This window comes from Cucurbita moschata, unplaced genomic scaffold (assembly GCF_002738365.1).
Source record: "Cucurbita moschata cultivar Rifu unplaced genomic scaffold, Cmos_1.0 Cmo_Scf00003, whole genome shotgun sequence".
NCBI classification, from domain to species: Eukaryota; Viridiplantae; Streptophyta; class Magnoliopsida; order Cucurbitales; family Cucurbitaceae; genus Cucurbita; species Cucurbita moschata.
The window spans coordinates 989,698-1,004,419 of NW_019268519.1; the positions used below are offsets into that span (position 1 = coordinate 989,698).

The following is a 14,722-nucleotide window of genomic DNA, read 5'->3' on the forward strand; positions in this document are numbered from 1 at the left end:
TAATAATTCAATATAGAATTAAAGTATATATTAATTTTATTTAGATGTTTTAATTTGATATTTAATTAAGGTCGTTGAATAGTTTATCTAATTTATACAGCAAAGGAAAAATAGACGAAGGAATGGAAGAGGAAAAGGGAAGAAGAAAATAATTAAGGTCTTATTTTCTCTCTCATTTAATTATATCCGGCCGACGCTTCTCCCGCTCTGAAGACTGCGCGCGAACGACGTTCAGAGGTTGCTCTAAGATCGTGTTTCGCGTGATTCTTCCATCGACCCTTCAGCATAGAGTTCGAACGCTGACAAGACGTCCGTTTGCGCGACGCCGAGCGTTCACCGGCGACCACGCGGCGGATTTGCGGTTCTCCAAGTGTTTCTTCACGAAGATTCGCTTCTAGCCAGGTTTTATATTACAGAATGTTTGAAAGCCTAAATTTCAAATGTCTGGTGTATTAGACTAGATTTGGGATTGAGTTACGTTAACTTATTTGATTAGAAGAAAAAACAAGACACTTAATTAGGGAGATTTGTAATGAATCGAGTGAGTCGGTGATAAGTCGGAGTGATTTATAGGGAGGAAGGGTCATAGTAGAGTTATTGGCTAGTTTTTGTAGCTATCTTTCTGTCTTTTTTTTTTTTTTCGCTATCACGTTGAACGTTGAGACACTTGGTGTGCAACCATTCTTCCTATCTTGTGGAATGTTCGGCTTGCGAAAAATAGGGGAGTTTTTTGAAGTTTTAGAAAATCCTTGTGGAGGTGTGTTGATTTCTTCATCTCTTATTATTGACACTAGGAGGTTTTTTGCTGGTAATTTATAGTTTGATTAATTTCTACGATTTCCTTTTGTTGTGGGGCTTTCCCTCTTTAATTGTTCCTCATTTACCAGTTTATTTTCTGTTGTTTCTTAGAATCGAACTAATTTACATTTTTCTCAAAAGTAATGCATGACATGTCATTTGAATCGTTTTGTTATGCAATAGGAAACCTTTTGGTTTGACTGCCAAACTCAATTTCAGGGAGATGGGGGGAGAAAATGACATGAAAACGTGGATTTCTGATCAGTTAATGTCACTGCTTGGTTTCTCTCAGCCAACGATTGTACAGTATATGATTGGACTATGTACGCTTCTCCTTATTTATTAAATAGACATTCCCTTTGGTATTTGAATTATGGATTGTAAAAGATACGGTTTTAATAGTGTTTTTGATGTCCACAATTCTATTGCAGCCAAACAAGCAGCATCACCTGCCGATGTAGTGAGCAAGTTGGTGGTGGATTTTGGCTTGCCATCTTCCAATGAAACATTGGCTTTTGCTGAAGGAATTTTCTCTAGAGTGCCACGCAAGAAATCAACTGGTCTAAATGTAATATTTCAGTTGAAATTTTGCTTACTGTATAAATGTGATTCATATATTAAGTGTTCTTTCGTGATTTTCTGCTCTATGTCTCCCTTCACTTATTTATTTATAGCTTTCTTGAGATTGGATTGCTTATTTATTGTCCTTCAGTCATGTCCTTTAATATCGTTTCTTTTATCCTGCCTCAGCTTTATCAGAAGCAAGAGAGAGAAGCTGCAATTTTAGCAAGAAATCAAAAAAAATATACACTACTCGATGCTGACGACGAAGAAGTTCTTGAAGATAAAGGAGGCAGTGGTGATCCCCGAGAAACAGAAAATCGCAAAAAACGCTTTAGAAAGAAAAACGAATATCAAGAAGATGAAGATGATGAGGAAGTATGAGATATGAAAATGTATATATGTTATGGATTTTTTTTTGTTGGTTAAATTTTCTCTTACTTGATGGGACAATGCAGGAAAGTGCTCTTGAAAGAGAAAATAGGCAGGTTAAAAGACGAACTTCCAGTTCTGAAGATGATGGCTCTGAGGTATTTATTTGAGCTTATTTGGGATTTATCTTCTTAAGTAATAGTGACAAATGTTTCTTTAATACTAGTATGTCTTTTTCTTAGATAAAAATGTATTTAGTTAAACAAGTTTACTAACGGAAGTCATGTAGTTCCCTCTGCTCTCTTAACATCATGTTTAAATTGAAATGCAGTCGGAGGAAGAGCGACAGCGTGATCAAAGAGAGAGGGAGCAGTTAGAGCGAAATATAAGAGAACGTGATGCTGCTGGAACCAAAAAGGTATACTCGTAGAAATTGCTATTACCTTTTTTTCCCTCTCTACTGAAAATTAATCATCCTTATTTTAATTTATTGAATCAAGAAAAAACGTTACAAGCAAAGTCTAGAGTTAAACAAAATAAAACATGAAGCTATGGAATCTCATAAACCCCGCCCTACAGTGCCTCCCCAAAAGAACTCCTTAGGAGTTGTTCTCTTTTTGCAAACTTCATACAGCAATTAAATTTGCAGCTATGTCCTAAGAATTCCATTACCTCTTGTTCTGATTCTAGCCGTTTTTGACAGTTAACAGAACAGAAATTGAGCAGGAAGGAGGAAGGTAACTAATCTTGAATTTTGATCAGTGAATTATAATTTGTGCAATGGCATGCACTCTTCTTCTGCTTATGATATCATTGTCTTGCATTTAATGTTACAGAAGAGGCAATTCGGAGATCCAAAGCTTTGGAGAATGATGGAACTGATACTTTGAGGTTTGCTACTGCTATCCTTTTTTTTTTTTTTTTTTTTTCTCTATGGTTTCATGTACACAGAAAATTTAATGAGTATGTGAAATAGTCATCCTCGAACTTTCCTTGTTGTTTCAGGAAAGTTTCAAGACAGGAGTACTTAAAGAAAAGGGAGGAGAAGAAACTGGAAGAAATCAGGTACAATGGTTTCACATTATGGCTTCACATTCAGTTGGTACAGTTGTTTTTTTATCTTTATTATTATTGTTCTTTTTTCATCTGAGTGCATGTTTCTATCTAAGGAATTGAAAAGACGTTACATAGTAATCTCGATTAATTTTGTTTTTCCATAATTGTGATGTCATTTCCTTTCTCTCTCTCTGTTCGTCTTATAATTTCTTTGGTCTCTCAAATTTCCTGATGATCTAACAGAGATGATATAGAAGACGAGCAATATCTTTTTGACGGTGTGAAGCTTACTGAAGTAGAATATCGGGAACTAAGGCAAGAGTTTCTTTGTTTTTTTTTCCTTCCTTTTTTTCGGCTTGGTAATAGTTTAGTTCCATCTGCCCAATTTCATTGTATTCAACTGATTTGTTCATTAGTTCCCATTCACTTTGGAAATTTTTAAATATTTAGTTTTTCGTATGTCTCTTGGAGTATTTTCACTTTATTATCTAAAAACAATGGGCTTTGGTGGAATAAGTCTATGAAAATGAAACCTTGTGAAATATTTTGTTTGTTGTTTCCAGGTATAAGAAAGAAATATATGAGCTTGTGAAGAAGCGGACAGACGAGGCTGATGAAATCAATGAGGTTATATCTTTGATCTTTCTATGTTTGTTGTTTTTGTTATTCTTTCTCTCTCTCTCTCTCTCTCTCTCTCTCTCTCTCTTCTTTTCTTTTAATATGTCCAATGAGTACTTAAAAGATAAATTGAAATTCCTAGTGTACGATATGATGAACTAAAAAAATTTGGAGAGCTAAGTTTCATATGGAGCTCAAACATTTTCTTTTATTTTTTCTCTCTTTCATGAGAGTAGGGGAGAGGAGTGGCCTATCTGCAAGGGTTGAAAGAAAAAGGTTTGTGTTTAAGTTGTGTGATTTGGTAGAGAAGGTGGAGGTTTGAGAGTTTTGTGGAGGAAAATCATCTAAAGTCAAGCTCCTTTTGGGGAATGTAGCGTGGGTTTGAGACTGTTTAGAGGATAACGATCCCGCTCCAACTTTAGATATTTCTTTAGGAAGAGAAAGTGTCCTGAAGGGTTAATCTGGGCTCAGTTGGTTGTGAACGCTAGAGGAAGATGTTGTGTAGTGGTGGTGGAACAGCTGAAGGGGAGGAGTTCCACCTTACTCATTTCTGTGGGAACAGATGTCAAGGCTGGTGTTCGGTGGGAGATGCTTTGAGTAGCTTGCTTTAGAGAGGTCTGGTGAAAGGTAAGGGTGTATGTTTAAAGCCCCTGTCCTTTAGTTTGAATCCCTAGAAAGGTTGACGTCGTCCTTCGCTTGATTGGGAAAAGAAGGCAAAAAGTACAAGGTGTTAGAGGTTAAGAGTGAGGAAGAAAAGGATGTGCTGCTCGAAGTTTTGGATTCTGTTCTTTTAGTTAAGGAAAAGGCTTCTGATTTGTGGGCTAAGGTGAAGAAAGGCATTAAGGGTCGGTTTGATTTGAATATCCGAGTGAGACCCTTTTGTGGAAATTTGGCAGTGATCCTTTGTGAGGACAATGTTAAATGACTAGAGATGTTTGGTTACGGAAGAGGGATGATTCTTGACTGTCTTGAATTTCTTGTCATGGAACTCCGTGAAGGTGGTGGAGGAAAGGCATGTGCCATTTACCAAGGGGTGGGTGAAGTTCTTGGATTTTCCTCCTCATTTATGAACAATGAGCATCATTTCAAAGCTAGTTGACTAGTGGATACGTTCTTTCAGTTTACCTGTTGTGACTAGTGAAAATTCATTCTAATAACTCGTGTGCGAACCATTCTTTATTCTCCATTTTCTTATTTTCCTTCTCAGTTGAAAAGAAACATATTGAATGTCTGAAAGATGAGTTTATTCATCTTCTCTTTTCAATCTTTTTTCATGATGGAACACTCTGTTTTTTACAATAAAACAATGAATTTTTTGTTTCTATGATACATTTTATTTATTGATTAATTACATATGTCATGTTTTGCTTTATTGGAGTGCAGTACAGGATGCCTGAAGCTTATGATCAGGAAGGAGGTGTTAATCAGGATAAGAGGTTTGCAGTGGCAATGCAGCGGTATAGGTTAGTTGAACTCTGAATAACGGAAACCGAGAATCCTTCCAAATGAGCTTTTGAGTTATTATTATTCTTACAGGGATTCAGGTGCTGCAGATAAAATGAACCCATTTGCAGAACAAGAGGCATGGGAGGACCACCAAATAGGTAAGTCCCACTTCTCTGAGGTTCATTTGATGTTCTTTCTTCAGATGATGAAACAATTATTTTTCAGGGAAAGCATCAATGAAATTTGGTTCCAAAAATAAGAAGCAAGCCGATGATTATCAGTAAGTATCTTATGGTTCTGAATTATTACTTTTACGTTTATGATGTTTATTTAGTATATTTTGTTATTACTACTTTCATCGGTTGGATTTTAATGTTCATTAATGATACAAGGCGGTTGTCATCTTCTATTTGGAACATATAATATCTTCCATTACCTTTTATACAAGAAATTTTTATTTTATTTTATTTATTTATCCTTCATTGCTGGCCTATGACAGGAAATGAACATCTCCTGATTTTTGTTTGTTTTTGTTTTTTGTTTTGTTTTGTTTTAGGTTTGTATTTGAGGATCAGATTGAGTTTATTAAGGCTTCAGTTATGGAAGGTGATGAGGTGTGGCTTAAACTTTCTATAGTTATTTTATGCAGTTGTGGTAATGTAGTAAAAATCTTTTTTATTTCATGCTACCTTCGCTTGTTTTTGGCAGTTTGTTGATGAACATCAGATTGAATCACTTGAAAAGTCCAAGGCGAAGTCAGCTCTGGAGAAGCTGCAGGTTTTGGTTCTGATTACGCTTTTATCGCACAAGTTTATATTCATATGGACAGAAAATTTAATATTGATCATAATTAGGTCTTACTACTAACAAATTAATATTATGGTTCTAAGGTTTTGTTTTGATTTGTTTTTTTGTGCCTAGGAAGAGAGAAAAACATTGCCAATTTATCCATATCGTGATCAGTTACTCCAAGCTGTAAATGATTATCAGGTGGGTTTCTTTTTTTGGGTGGATGAGTATTGCATTCTGCTCAAACATTGTCAAATATATGTTCACCACTGATCACACACAAAAAAAAAAGAAAAAAAAGAAAGGGTTCACGAGGGGAGGTTAGGGGTTTTATACTAACTTTGGGAGCTCTCCGACTCTAACTAAAGAATACGACAATCACGCACACTTTTAGATATAAGAAGCCATTATTGATCCACTTGCTGTCAAAGCTCATAAAGTTTCATCCTATGTCAATTCCCTATATCTAACAGTCCCATTATTCCTTCTGTAGTAGCAAAATTGCAAACACTACATTGAAACATTTTTTGCTGAGGTGGATAATGGAAGTTAGACCGACAAATTTTCAACTTAGGAAGGAATAATTGAAAATTCTTTTGAAACTTCCTAGCCAAGTGGTGTGAACCCACAGATGTTATCAAAGTCTTCACTTGTTTGTTGGCAAGGATGCACATCGTGGGTGTCCTTTTTAAATCCTTTTTACCGTTTTCAAACTAACTAAGCATTAAGGAGCAGACAAATAACTGAGATTTTTTAGGCATCTTTGAGTATCTGATTATCATTTTGACAAGTTGTGCATGCATGTACAAAACTTTATAGTAACACCCGATTTTCTGCTTTTATAGGTTCTTGTAATTGTCGGTGAAACTGGTTCGGGAAAAACCACACAGATACCTCAATATCTTCATGAAGCTGGGTACACAAAGCGAGGAAAAGTATGACCTTCTATACTCCCATATCAACTTTTATTTGTTGTGCTTAGTGGAGCTTGGAGGGTTTGGATAAATTTTTGTAGGAATTCTTACATTATTCTGTTATTGATTAATGGTTGCTATAAATTATGGTCAATGATTTCTATTTCCTCTTCTAGTTTTGATTTAGGAGTCGTTGCAAATTGTAGTGAGAAAAAAACGCTAGATTTAGGAATTGGTTGCAAATTGTAGTGAGAAAAAAAATGCTAGATTTAGGAGTCGGTTGCAAATTTTAGTGAGAAAAAAATGCTAGATTTAGGAGTCGGTTGCAAATTGTAGTGAGAAAAAAATGCTGCACGAACTTGTAATTAGCCATCAAGTGAATGATTTTTCAGTCTTCCTGTTTCCCTGAGATGTAAAATCCAGTTTCTTGCTATCTTCTTAAGGTTGGATGCACACAACCGCGTCGAGTTGCAGCTATGAGCATTGCTGCCCGAGTATCTCAAGAACTGGGTGTCAAGCTTGGCCATGAGGTGACGTTGCCAAGACTTTTAAACTAAATCCTTGTCCCTTCTTCAAATTATTTTGATACTATGGTGTATCTTATCACATGATTTGCTTTAACATCTTACTCACATTAGCTTGTTTATTTTGTTGTTTTAAAGATGGGACAAACAACTTTTTTCCGTTCTTTGCATTTCCTAACTTCCGTTTCAAATTTATGCAACCTATCTTCGGTCTGTTGTTTCATCCTTGTATTGGTATCTAATGAATATAACGTGGTATTTGTTACATGTACTTAAATACTTCATTTGAATTCCGTGAATGTATTTCTCTTTGCACTCATCTCTTCCTAATAACTTTAGGTTGGTTATTCAATACGTTTTGAGGATTGCACGTCAGATAAGACTATTTTGAAGTACATGACAGATGGGATGTTGTTACGAGAATTCCTTGGCGAACCTGACCTTGCAAGCTACAGGTGCACCTTACTGCATGTTTGATGTTCATTCGTACTCCAAGTTAATTAGCCTGTTTTCTAACTCTATTTGCAATATTCTTGAAAATTTTTCTTTTAGTGTTATAATGGTGGACGAGGCTCATGAAAGAACATTATCAACTGATGTTCTGTTTGGGTTAGTGAAGGTGAGTTGGAGCTCCAACTACAGTTTTATTTTATGTATGATGCAATTTATGTTATGTTTATTTCTATCTTGCTTCTTTCAGTTTGCTATATTATTTTTTATTTTTCTCCTTTTCCAAATATGTTTTTTTCCTATTAGGATATTGCGAGGTTTCGACCTGATTTGAAATTGCTAATTTCAAGTGCAACACTTGATGCGGAGAAGTTCAGTGATTACTTTGATTCAGCTCCAATATTTAAAATTCCTGGTAGACGATATCCTGTAGAAATTAACTTCACAAAAGCTCCAGAAGCGGACTATTTAGATGCAGCAATTGTGACTGCGCTTCAGATTCATGTCACAAAGCCTCCAGGAGATATATTGGTGTTTCTCACTGGTCAAGAAGAGATTGAAGCGGCTGAGGAAATAATGAAACATAGAACTCGAGGACTAGGCACAAAAATTGCCGAACTCATTATCTGCCCCATATATGCCAACTTACCAACAGAGCTACAGGCTAAGATATTTGAACCCACACCCATAGGAGCAAGGAAAGTTGTCCTGGCAACTAATATAGCAGAGACATCATTAACGATTGATGGAATAAAATATGTTATTGATCCTGGCTTTTCAAAAATAAAATCCTATAATCCAAGGACTGGGATGGAGTCGTTGCAAGTGAGTCCCATTTCTAAAGCATCAGCAAACCAAAGAGCAGGCCGTTCTGGACGAACAGGCCCTGGAATGTGCTTTCGTTTGTATACTGCTTATAGTTATTATAATGAGATGGAAGACAATACAGTACCAGAAATTCAAAGAACAAACCTTGCTAATGTTGTGCTTACACTTAAGAGCCTTGGTATTCATGACTTGGTAAATTTTGATTTTATGGACCAACCTCCATCTGAAGCATTGTTAAAAGCTTTGGAACTTCTCTATGCACTTGGTGCTTTAAATAAACTGGGCGAACTGACTAAGATGGGCAGGCGGATGGCTGAGTTTCCTCTTGATCCCATGCTTTCCAAGATGATGGTTGCTTCTGAGAAGCACAAGTGTTCAGATGAGATTATTTCTATTGCAGCTATGCTCTCTATTGGAAATTCTATCTTTTATCGCCCGAAGGATAAACAAGTTCATGCTGACAATGCTCGAATGAATTTTCACACTGGGAATGTGGGGGATCACATTGCATTGCTGAAGGTTTCATTTCTCTGGCAGCTAATCCTATTATTTTTTTACCTTCTAAAGCTCACATTTTTAATTTATCTATTTCTTAATATTTTCTTGTTAACTTTTTTTTTAAAAAAAAAAAACATGAAAGCATTATTTATTGTTAATAATCTTTTTTTTCTTTTGTTGGGCCTTTTCTCATAGGCGACACCATTCATTTTTTTGGCGTATAGTTTTTTAACTTGGTTTTCAACAAATTAGGTATTAAAAAATTGGTTAAATTATCAATTTGGTCCATCTGGTTTGAACAAAATTAGAATTTAGTCCGTATGATTTTAAAAGTTCGATTTCGTTAATAGGGACCAAATTTATAATTTAACCTAAAAAGTTTTAGGTCCAAATTGCTGAGTGTAAACCGTTATTTGCTTCTTTATTTATGTATTATTTAGGTCTACAACTCTTGGAGGGAAACAAATTACTCTACGCAATGGTGCTATGAGAACTACATCCAGGTTTGCTCGGCTAATCTTTAGCTCATTAGGGATTTATATTTTTTTTGAGGAATATATATGTTTATTTCTATTTGGCAGATCTGATATATTGTTATGTGTTTGCTAGGTTAGAAGTATGAAACGTGCTAGAGATATCAGAGATCAACTTGAAGGGCTATTAGAAAGGGTTGAAATCGAACTGACTTCAAACTTGAATGACTTGGATGCAATAAAGAAGACCATAATATCTGGTAAATGAAAATTTATCCTTTATTTTGGTAATCTGAATTCTGTAAAGCCGTTCTTTTCATTTTAGTGGTGTAAACTATCTTGAATTCTTGCATGAAACAGCTTAATAGAAGTTGTGAAACATGAAATGTGACGATAATAATGAGGAAATACAAGATATACGATGTTATAAATGATTGTACTGTTTGGTTCCCCATTAAATAAGCAGCGGGCTGAAAATTTATTGACTTAATAAAAGTAATGCTATGGATTAGTTGACATCTTTGGACAGAGATGGAGACAGTTTCATGTACCGAGAAGAAGAGGAATCTGGGGTATTATTAGATTGATTTGCTTGGAACTTGTTTAGCTTGATGTTTGCAATGAAATTTGGGTTTTTGGCAATTTAGATTTTAAATTATGAAATGTAGCTGCAGTTTTCAAAGATGTAAAGCTACGAACAATACTGCATCGTAGTTGGGTTTACACATGGCCTGCAGCTTTACTATACTTAGTATTTTATGACTTAACTAAATCTGTGGATGCCTCCTATGATGTTACAATAAGTCTTGAAGATTGCGGGAAATTGAAATACCTATTTTTCCTCTGTAGTATCGGATGTACTTGATCTGGTAAGGTTTCATATCAAGGAGTTTTCCCTTGGATTAATGTGGATGTTAGCTCTAGAAATTTAATTATGTGGTCTTCTGTTGGGAGTTTTTCGAGAAACCATTGGAGTTCATCTCCGTTCATATGAAATTATTTGTCTATCTAGATATTGTTGAAATGGAGCTGTGTTGAAACTTAAGAGTATTTTACTAATGTTTGAATGAATGTTCTTTTTCTCTGTTTGATTCTGCAGTCTTATTGATTAAAGTTGTTTTCCAGGTTTTTTCCCTCACTCTGCAAAGTTACAAAAGAATGGCTCGTACCGGACCATTAAGCATCCACAGACAGTTCATATACATCCAAGCTCAGGGTTGGCTCAGGTAAGTTTTCACCCACAACTTTGAGATAATTTATTGCTGCCTGTTGGAATGTTCCTTGATTTTTTTTTTTTTGGACTTTGGAAAGAGGTATTTTTTTTAGGAGCTATCAGTTATAACTAGTTAAAAAAAAAGGACCGATCATTTTCATACTAAAATTGAAAATAAATTCTGCAGGTTTTAATTTTTAATTTTTGGATTTTTTGGACTTGTTTGCAATAATTTGTCCTAAAGAAGAATAAATAAAAGTGAAAAAGAAATATAGTGCCCTGATTTTATGGGGGAACTACTAACTTTTATATGTTTTTTTCATTGTTTTGATTTTCCACCTCAGGTTCTTCCCAGATGGGCTGTGTACCATGAATTAGTATGTACCTCAAAGGAATACATGAGACAGGTGATACTTCTTTTCCTTTTAATTATCCATTTTAAGTTTTTCATCCTTCATTTCGACTTATATGTTATTAATCAACTGAGTTATAGGTAACGGAATTGAAGCCCGAATGGTTGGTTGAAATTGCTCCACATTTCTATCAGCTTAAAGATGTCGAAGATTGTATGCTCCTTTTCCCTCTCTCTCTAAACTAAACATAAGATTATCTTGAACACTCAAATAAAGATGAGAGGCCAATATTTGAAATTTCCTTTCTAGTAGAAATGAAATGCAACACTTGTTAGAGGACACGAAAGATAAAGCTGTAGGCGATGTTTGATAACAATAATTTTCAAAAACATGAAACCAAAAACAAAATAGTTATCAAATAGAAGGATATTAATTGAACATCTTTAAATTTCATAACCTGAGTTAATGAAGCTGTGTAAGTTTGATTTTGGAAGGAGACAACTTATATATGTCCTAGTTATTGAATTATATTAAATAGTTGGATAGTTCTAGGTTGTAGACTTCATGAGCTATGAATCTTTCTATCACGCGAAATTCTAAAAATATCATAATTTTGTTTGACAGTGAGTCAAAAGAAGATGCCTCGCGGACAAGGTCGACCTGCAGAGAACTAAACTGTTCGATGGTTCCAACCCCACAAGGCAGAGACATCACAAGTAAGAAATTGTGCATGAAAGATAGAGCTTAGACAATCTTTCAAGGGTTTCTTATGGGAGATTTGGTAGATAAACTCATCACCTTCTGGTCTGAACTCGGCCGACTATTAGTTAGCCAACCTTATACCATATTTGTCAAGTATCGGATCGGATGTGTTCTTAGCTAGAATTTTGACACAACTTTGTGACTTACTTGGTTCAGAGGCTCTATAGAAAATGTATTTGAAGATGAGTTAATTTTGTAGTGGCATTGCTAACTGTAATCGCTAATGTATGTAGAATATGTAGTTGAAGATGAGTTGGTTTTGTAGTTGCTCTGCTAACAACTGAAATTGTTAATGTACATATTGTCATAGACTTATGTCTTCTTTATATCTTAGCTTGGTAACTTATTTTTCTTTGGTTATTTTTGGGGTTTTGTGTATAATAGCATGCTTGGTTATGCTTTTTCTTCACTGCCTTAGCGTACTTTCAATCAATTAAAAATAGTTCAATATTTTGGTAAAATTTGTTATTGAAATTAGTAGTTTGATTAATATATTTCCTTTCCCAAAATAATTTGTTTATCGAGCAAAGGTTCTTCTAAAACTTTGATTTCAAGTAATGGTTTTATGCAAGTTGTTCTTTACTTGTTCTTTACTCGTTAGTCTCTTTTGAAATCATATTTTTGTAAAATATCGAGCATCAACATTTCAAACGTTAATTGTAGTAACTACGAAGTAATCTATAGTTGAGATATTTTTTACCCAATCTACTTGCAAATTTTCCAATTTATGATGGACCCACCCTCCTATCAAACCACAAAAATTATGAATTTCCAATTTATGATGGACCCACCCTCCTATCAAACCACAAAAAACAAAAATTATGAATTGGACGGATTAGAATTGTTCAAGTTATTCATTAGAAAGAACTCAAGCTTTAGATAACTTATAATTTTCAACTTTTAAATGATTAATAAGAATCTAAAAGAATTGATAAATCACAAAGGAAACAAAGTGATGGGATACTTTTTAAATCAATATGAATTTTAAATTATATCATCAAATTTCGAATTCGATTAGCCAGTTTAACCCAAACCAATCTAAAGGCTTGACCACTCCACCTCCTTCAAGTTAATGATAAATGTATTAGCTAGTTGAGTTATACGCAAGTTTGGCCACCACAATTTTCGGAATCATTGGATCTTTAAGCCACCCTGTGGCCATTTGGAAAACTAATATTCAGAAAGAGGTTTGGGATTCAAGTAAATATGGATGCTGAAGAAAATTCTATTTATTGTAGCGTCTCACTCAGCTCCACACTATGTATCTACTACTGGATGGGAAGAGTAATCTAGTCACTTTCCTCTGGAATACTGTCGGCCAACATTCTTCTTTAAAAACATAATATAAAAAGGAGTCACCAACCATAAAAAGATCCTAACTTAGATTAAGCCGAGGAGGAAAAAAAAAAAAAAAAAAAAAGGAAATACATCAGAACCATTCTGAGCGAGGAGTCTCAACTCTTTGTTCCTGGTCGTGCAGGACCCAAGTAATTCGTTACCAATCCCATGATGGCAAACCTGGATTTGAAACCAAAGAAGATTTGAAGTCACAAACATATAAAGCCGATTCCATTGAATCATGTTAAATTGTTGATAACGCTAAAGAAAAATCATTAAAACAAGACAGACAACTCAAGATGACCTAATATGCCTAAACATAACTTGAAATGGCTGCCTAGACTAAGTTTTACATAAACTACATAAATATAGGCAAAAATACAGGGCACCAACACCTTCATATAATAAACTTTATACAAAAGTTTTGAAAACCACCTACCCTTCATAGGTTTGTATTCAGCCCCGTTTTTCCTGAAACTGTTATTAACATTGTAAACGATCATGCTACCCTCTCTCATTTGTCTTAACCCATCATCAAACAGACAAACTTAAGGGTCCACAACTCACCCCAATTCAGGTCGAAGGAGAAGCATTCTGAACCAACAAGGAAGAATGATCAATGGATGGAACTCTCATTATTCACGCATAACTAAAATCTCCGCAATATTTTTGTTTCCCAAATAGCCTTGAGAATACTAATAGGGCAGAAGTTAGAATTATTGGTATCATTAGCTAAAGAGTTTGCTAGTGAGAGGTAGCTAAAAATAGAGTGAGTCGGAAGGGGGTGAAAGCAACATTTATTTAGTCGTTTAAGCTTGAGTTCACTTGAGAGAGAATGTGTTCGAGTTCCTCAAATAACTTTGGGATAAATTATAGTATTTTATTATTTTGTAAGTTTTTAATCAAACTTTTATTTAAATTCTCTGGTTCCTATTAGTGAGGAAAGTGATTGTTTATGATGATTAATTATAATTTACAAGACTCCAAAGTCGTAGATAAAGGAAAGGTAAGAACCACTCAGTCAAGGGGGAATGTTCATTATGCATATAAAAGGCCAACATCAAGTTCCTAATCTCAAACTGTTGAGCACCGCAATCAATTCCGAATCTGTTATTCCTAAAACAAGATTCCCAGTGTAAGAGATTGTTGATCTTATCTATTCTATCCTTCTCTTTTTTCTTATGACTGGGATCATGCCAACTTAGATATTCATGGATTCGTATAACAAGGCCAACCTTGCAATATTTGGTATCTAAAAACTTATAGTAAGCTAATTAATCAAGTACCTGAATAATGGTAATAACATTTGACCTAGTCTAATTTTTTTTAAGAAACAATTTTATTCATAATTGGATTTACCAAAGGTGTTATCCCAATTTACAATGAGAGAGGTATGACCACATGAAGTTAATGTATTAGACAATTTACACCAAGATATAGCGTGGTAAACAATGTTGTCGAAGAGTTTGTATAAGTTTGTTTTACCTCCAAATACTCTTTGATTTCTTTCTTTCCACATGGTCAAAGGAAAGCCATAATAAAAATTTTCCATATTGGGGCTTTTGCATTCTTAAAGAGGTAGTACGTTACGGCCATGTCCAATGAATCTTTTACCTACTTGGGAAAAGTGAGATGCCTTCCGAAGACAGTGAGAATTTTTTTCTAGAAATTTTGAGCGTATATGCATGGCAGTGAATTTGTGATTCACTTTTTTTTTTTTTTTTTTTTT

At 34.7% G+C, this 14,722-nt stretch overlaps 2 protein-coding genes across 4 annotated transcripts in view; one reads left to right on the forward strand and one right to left on the reverse strand.

The window, feature by feature from the left end:
• The first annotated feature begins 174 nt into the window (after positions 1-174).
• On the forward strand, positions 175-12,001 carry LOC111440982 (pre-mRNA-splicing factor ATP-dependent RNA helicase DEAH1). Of its 3 annotated transcripts, none has more exons than XM_023077835.1 (28): positions 175-402; positions 982-1,121; positions 1,230-1,366; positions 1,549-1,737; positions 1,818-1,889; positions 2,063-2,149; positions 2,435-2,468; positions 2,568-2,622; positions 2,737-2,796; positions 3,031-3,102; positions 3,351-3,414; positions 4,789-4,868; positions 4,942-5,009; positions 5,077-5,131; positions 5,408-5,465; positions 5,560-5,628; positions 5,773-5,841; positions 6,486-6,575; positions 6,998-7,084; positions 7,418-7,533; positions 7,631-7,697; positions 7,835-8,875; positions 9,295-9,357; positions 9,464-9,587; positions 10,453-10,553; positions 10,885-10,947; positions 11,034-11,106; positions 11,518-12,001. In XM_023077835.1, exons 2-28 carry the CDS (start codon positions 1,022-1,024, stop codon positions 11,565-11,567), a joined length of 3,144 nt encoding a protein of 1,047 aa, XP_022933603.1. In that variant the 5' UTR covers positions 175-402; positions 982-1,021; the 3' UTR covers positions 11,568-12,001. The 3 variants fall into 3 exon arrangements, with proteins under 3 accessions (XP_022933603.1, XP_022933602.1, XP_022933604.1); XM_023077834.1 differs by having other exon boundaries at positions 1,018-1,121; XM_023077836.1 differs by lacking the exons at positions 175-402; positions 982-1,121; positions 1,230-1,366; ... (7 more) ...; positions 3,351-3,414; positions 4,789-4,868 and having other exon boundaries at positions 4,940-5,009; positions 5,408-5,457.
• An 849-nt stretch (positions 12,002-12,850) lies between these two features.
• The window catches only part of LOC111440996 (protein Asterix-like), a 3,501-nt gene continuing 1,629 nt past the window's right edge, over positions 12,851-14,722 (reverse strand). Inside the window, exon 3 of the mRNA XM_023077866.1 lies at positions 12,851-13,173. Coding sequence (XP_022933634.1) covers positions 13,110-13,173 — 64 coding nt within the window. The 3' untranslated portion in view covers positions 12,851-13,109. The remainder of the gene's footprint in view (positions 13,174-14,722) is intronic.

Coding starts and splice junctions, on each gene's coding strand:
- LOC111440982 (XM_023077835.1), top strand. CDS start 1,022: ATGGGGGGAGAAAATGACATGAAAACGTGGATTTCTGATCAGTTAATG. Junction 4,869..4,941: donor GTGGCAATGCAGCGGTATAG/GTTAGTTGAACT, acceptor TTATTCTTACAG/GGATTCAGGTGCTGCAGATA. Junction 8,876..9,294: donor ATCACATTGCATTGCTGAAG/GTTTCATTTCTC, acceptor TGTATTATTTAG/GTCTACAACTCTTGGAGGGA.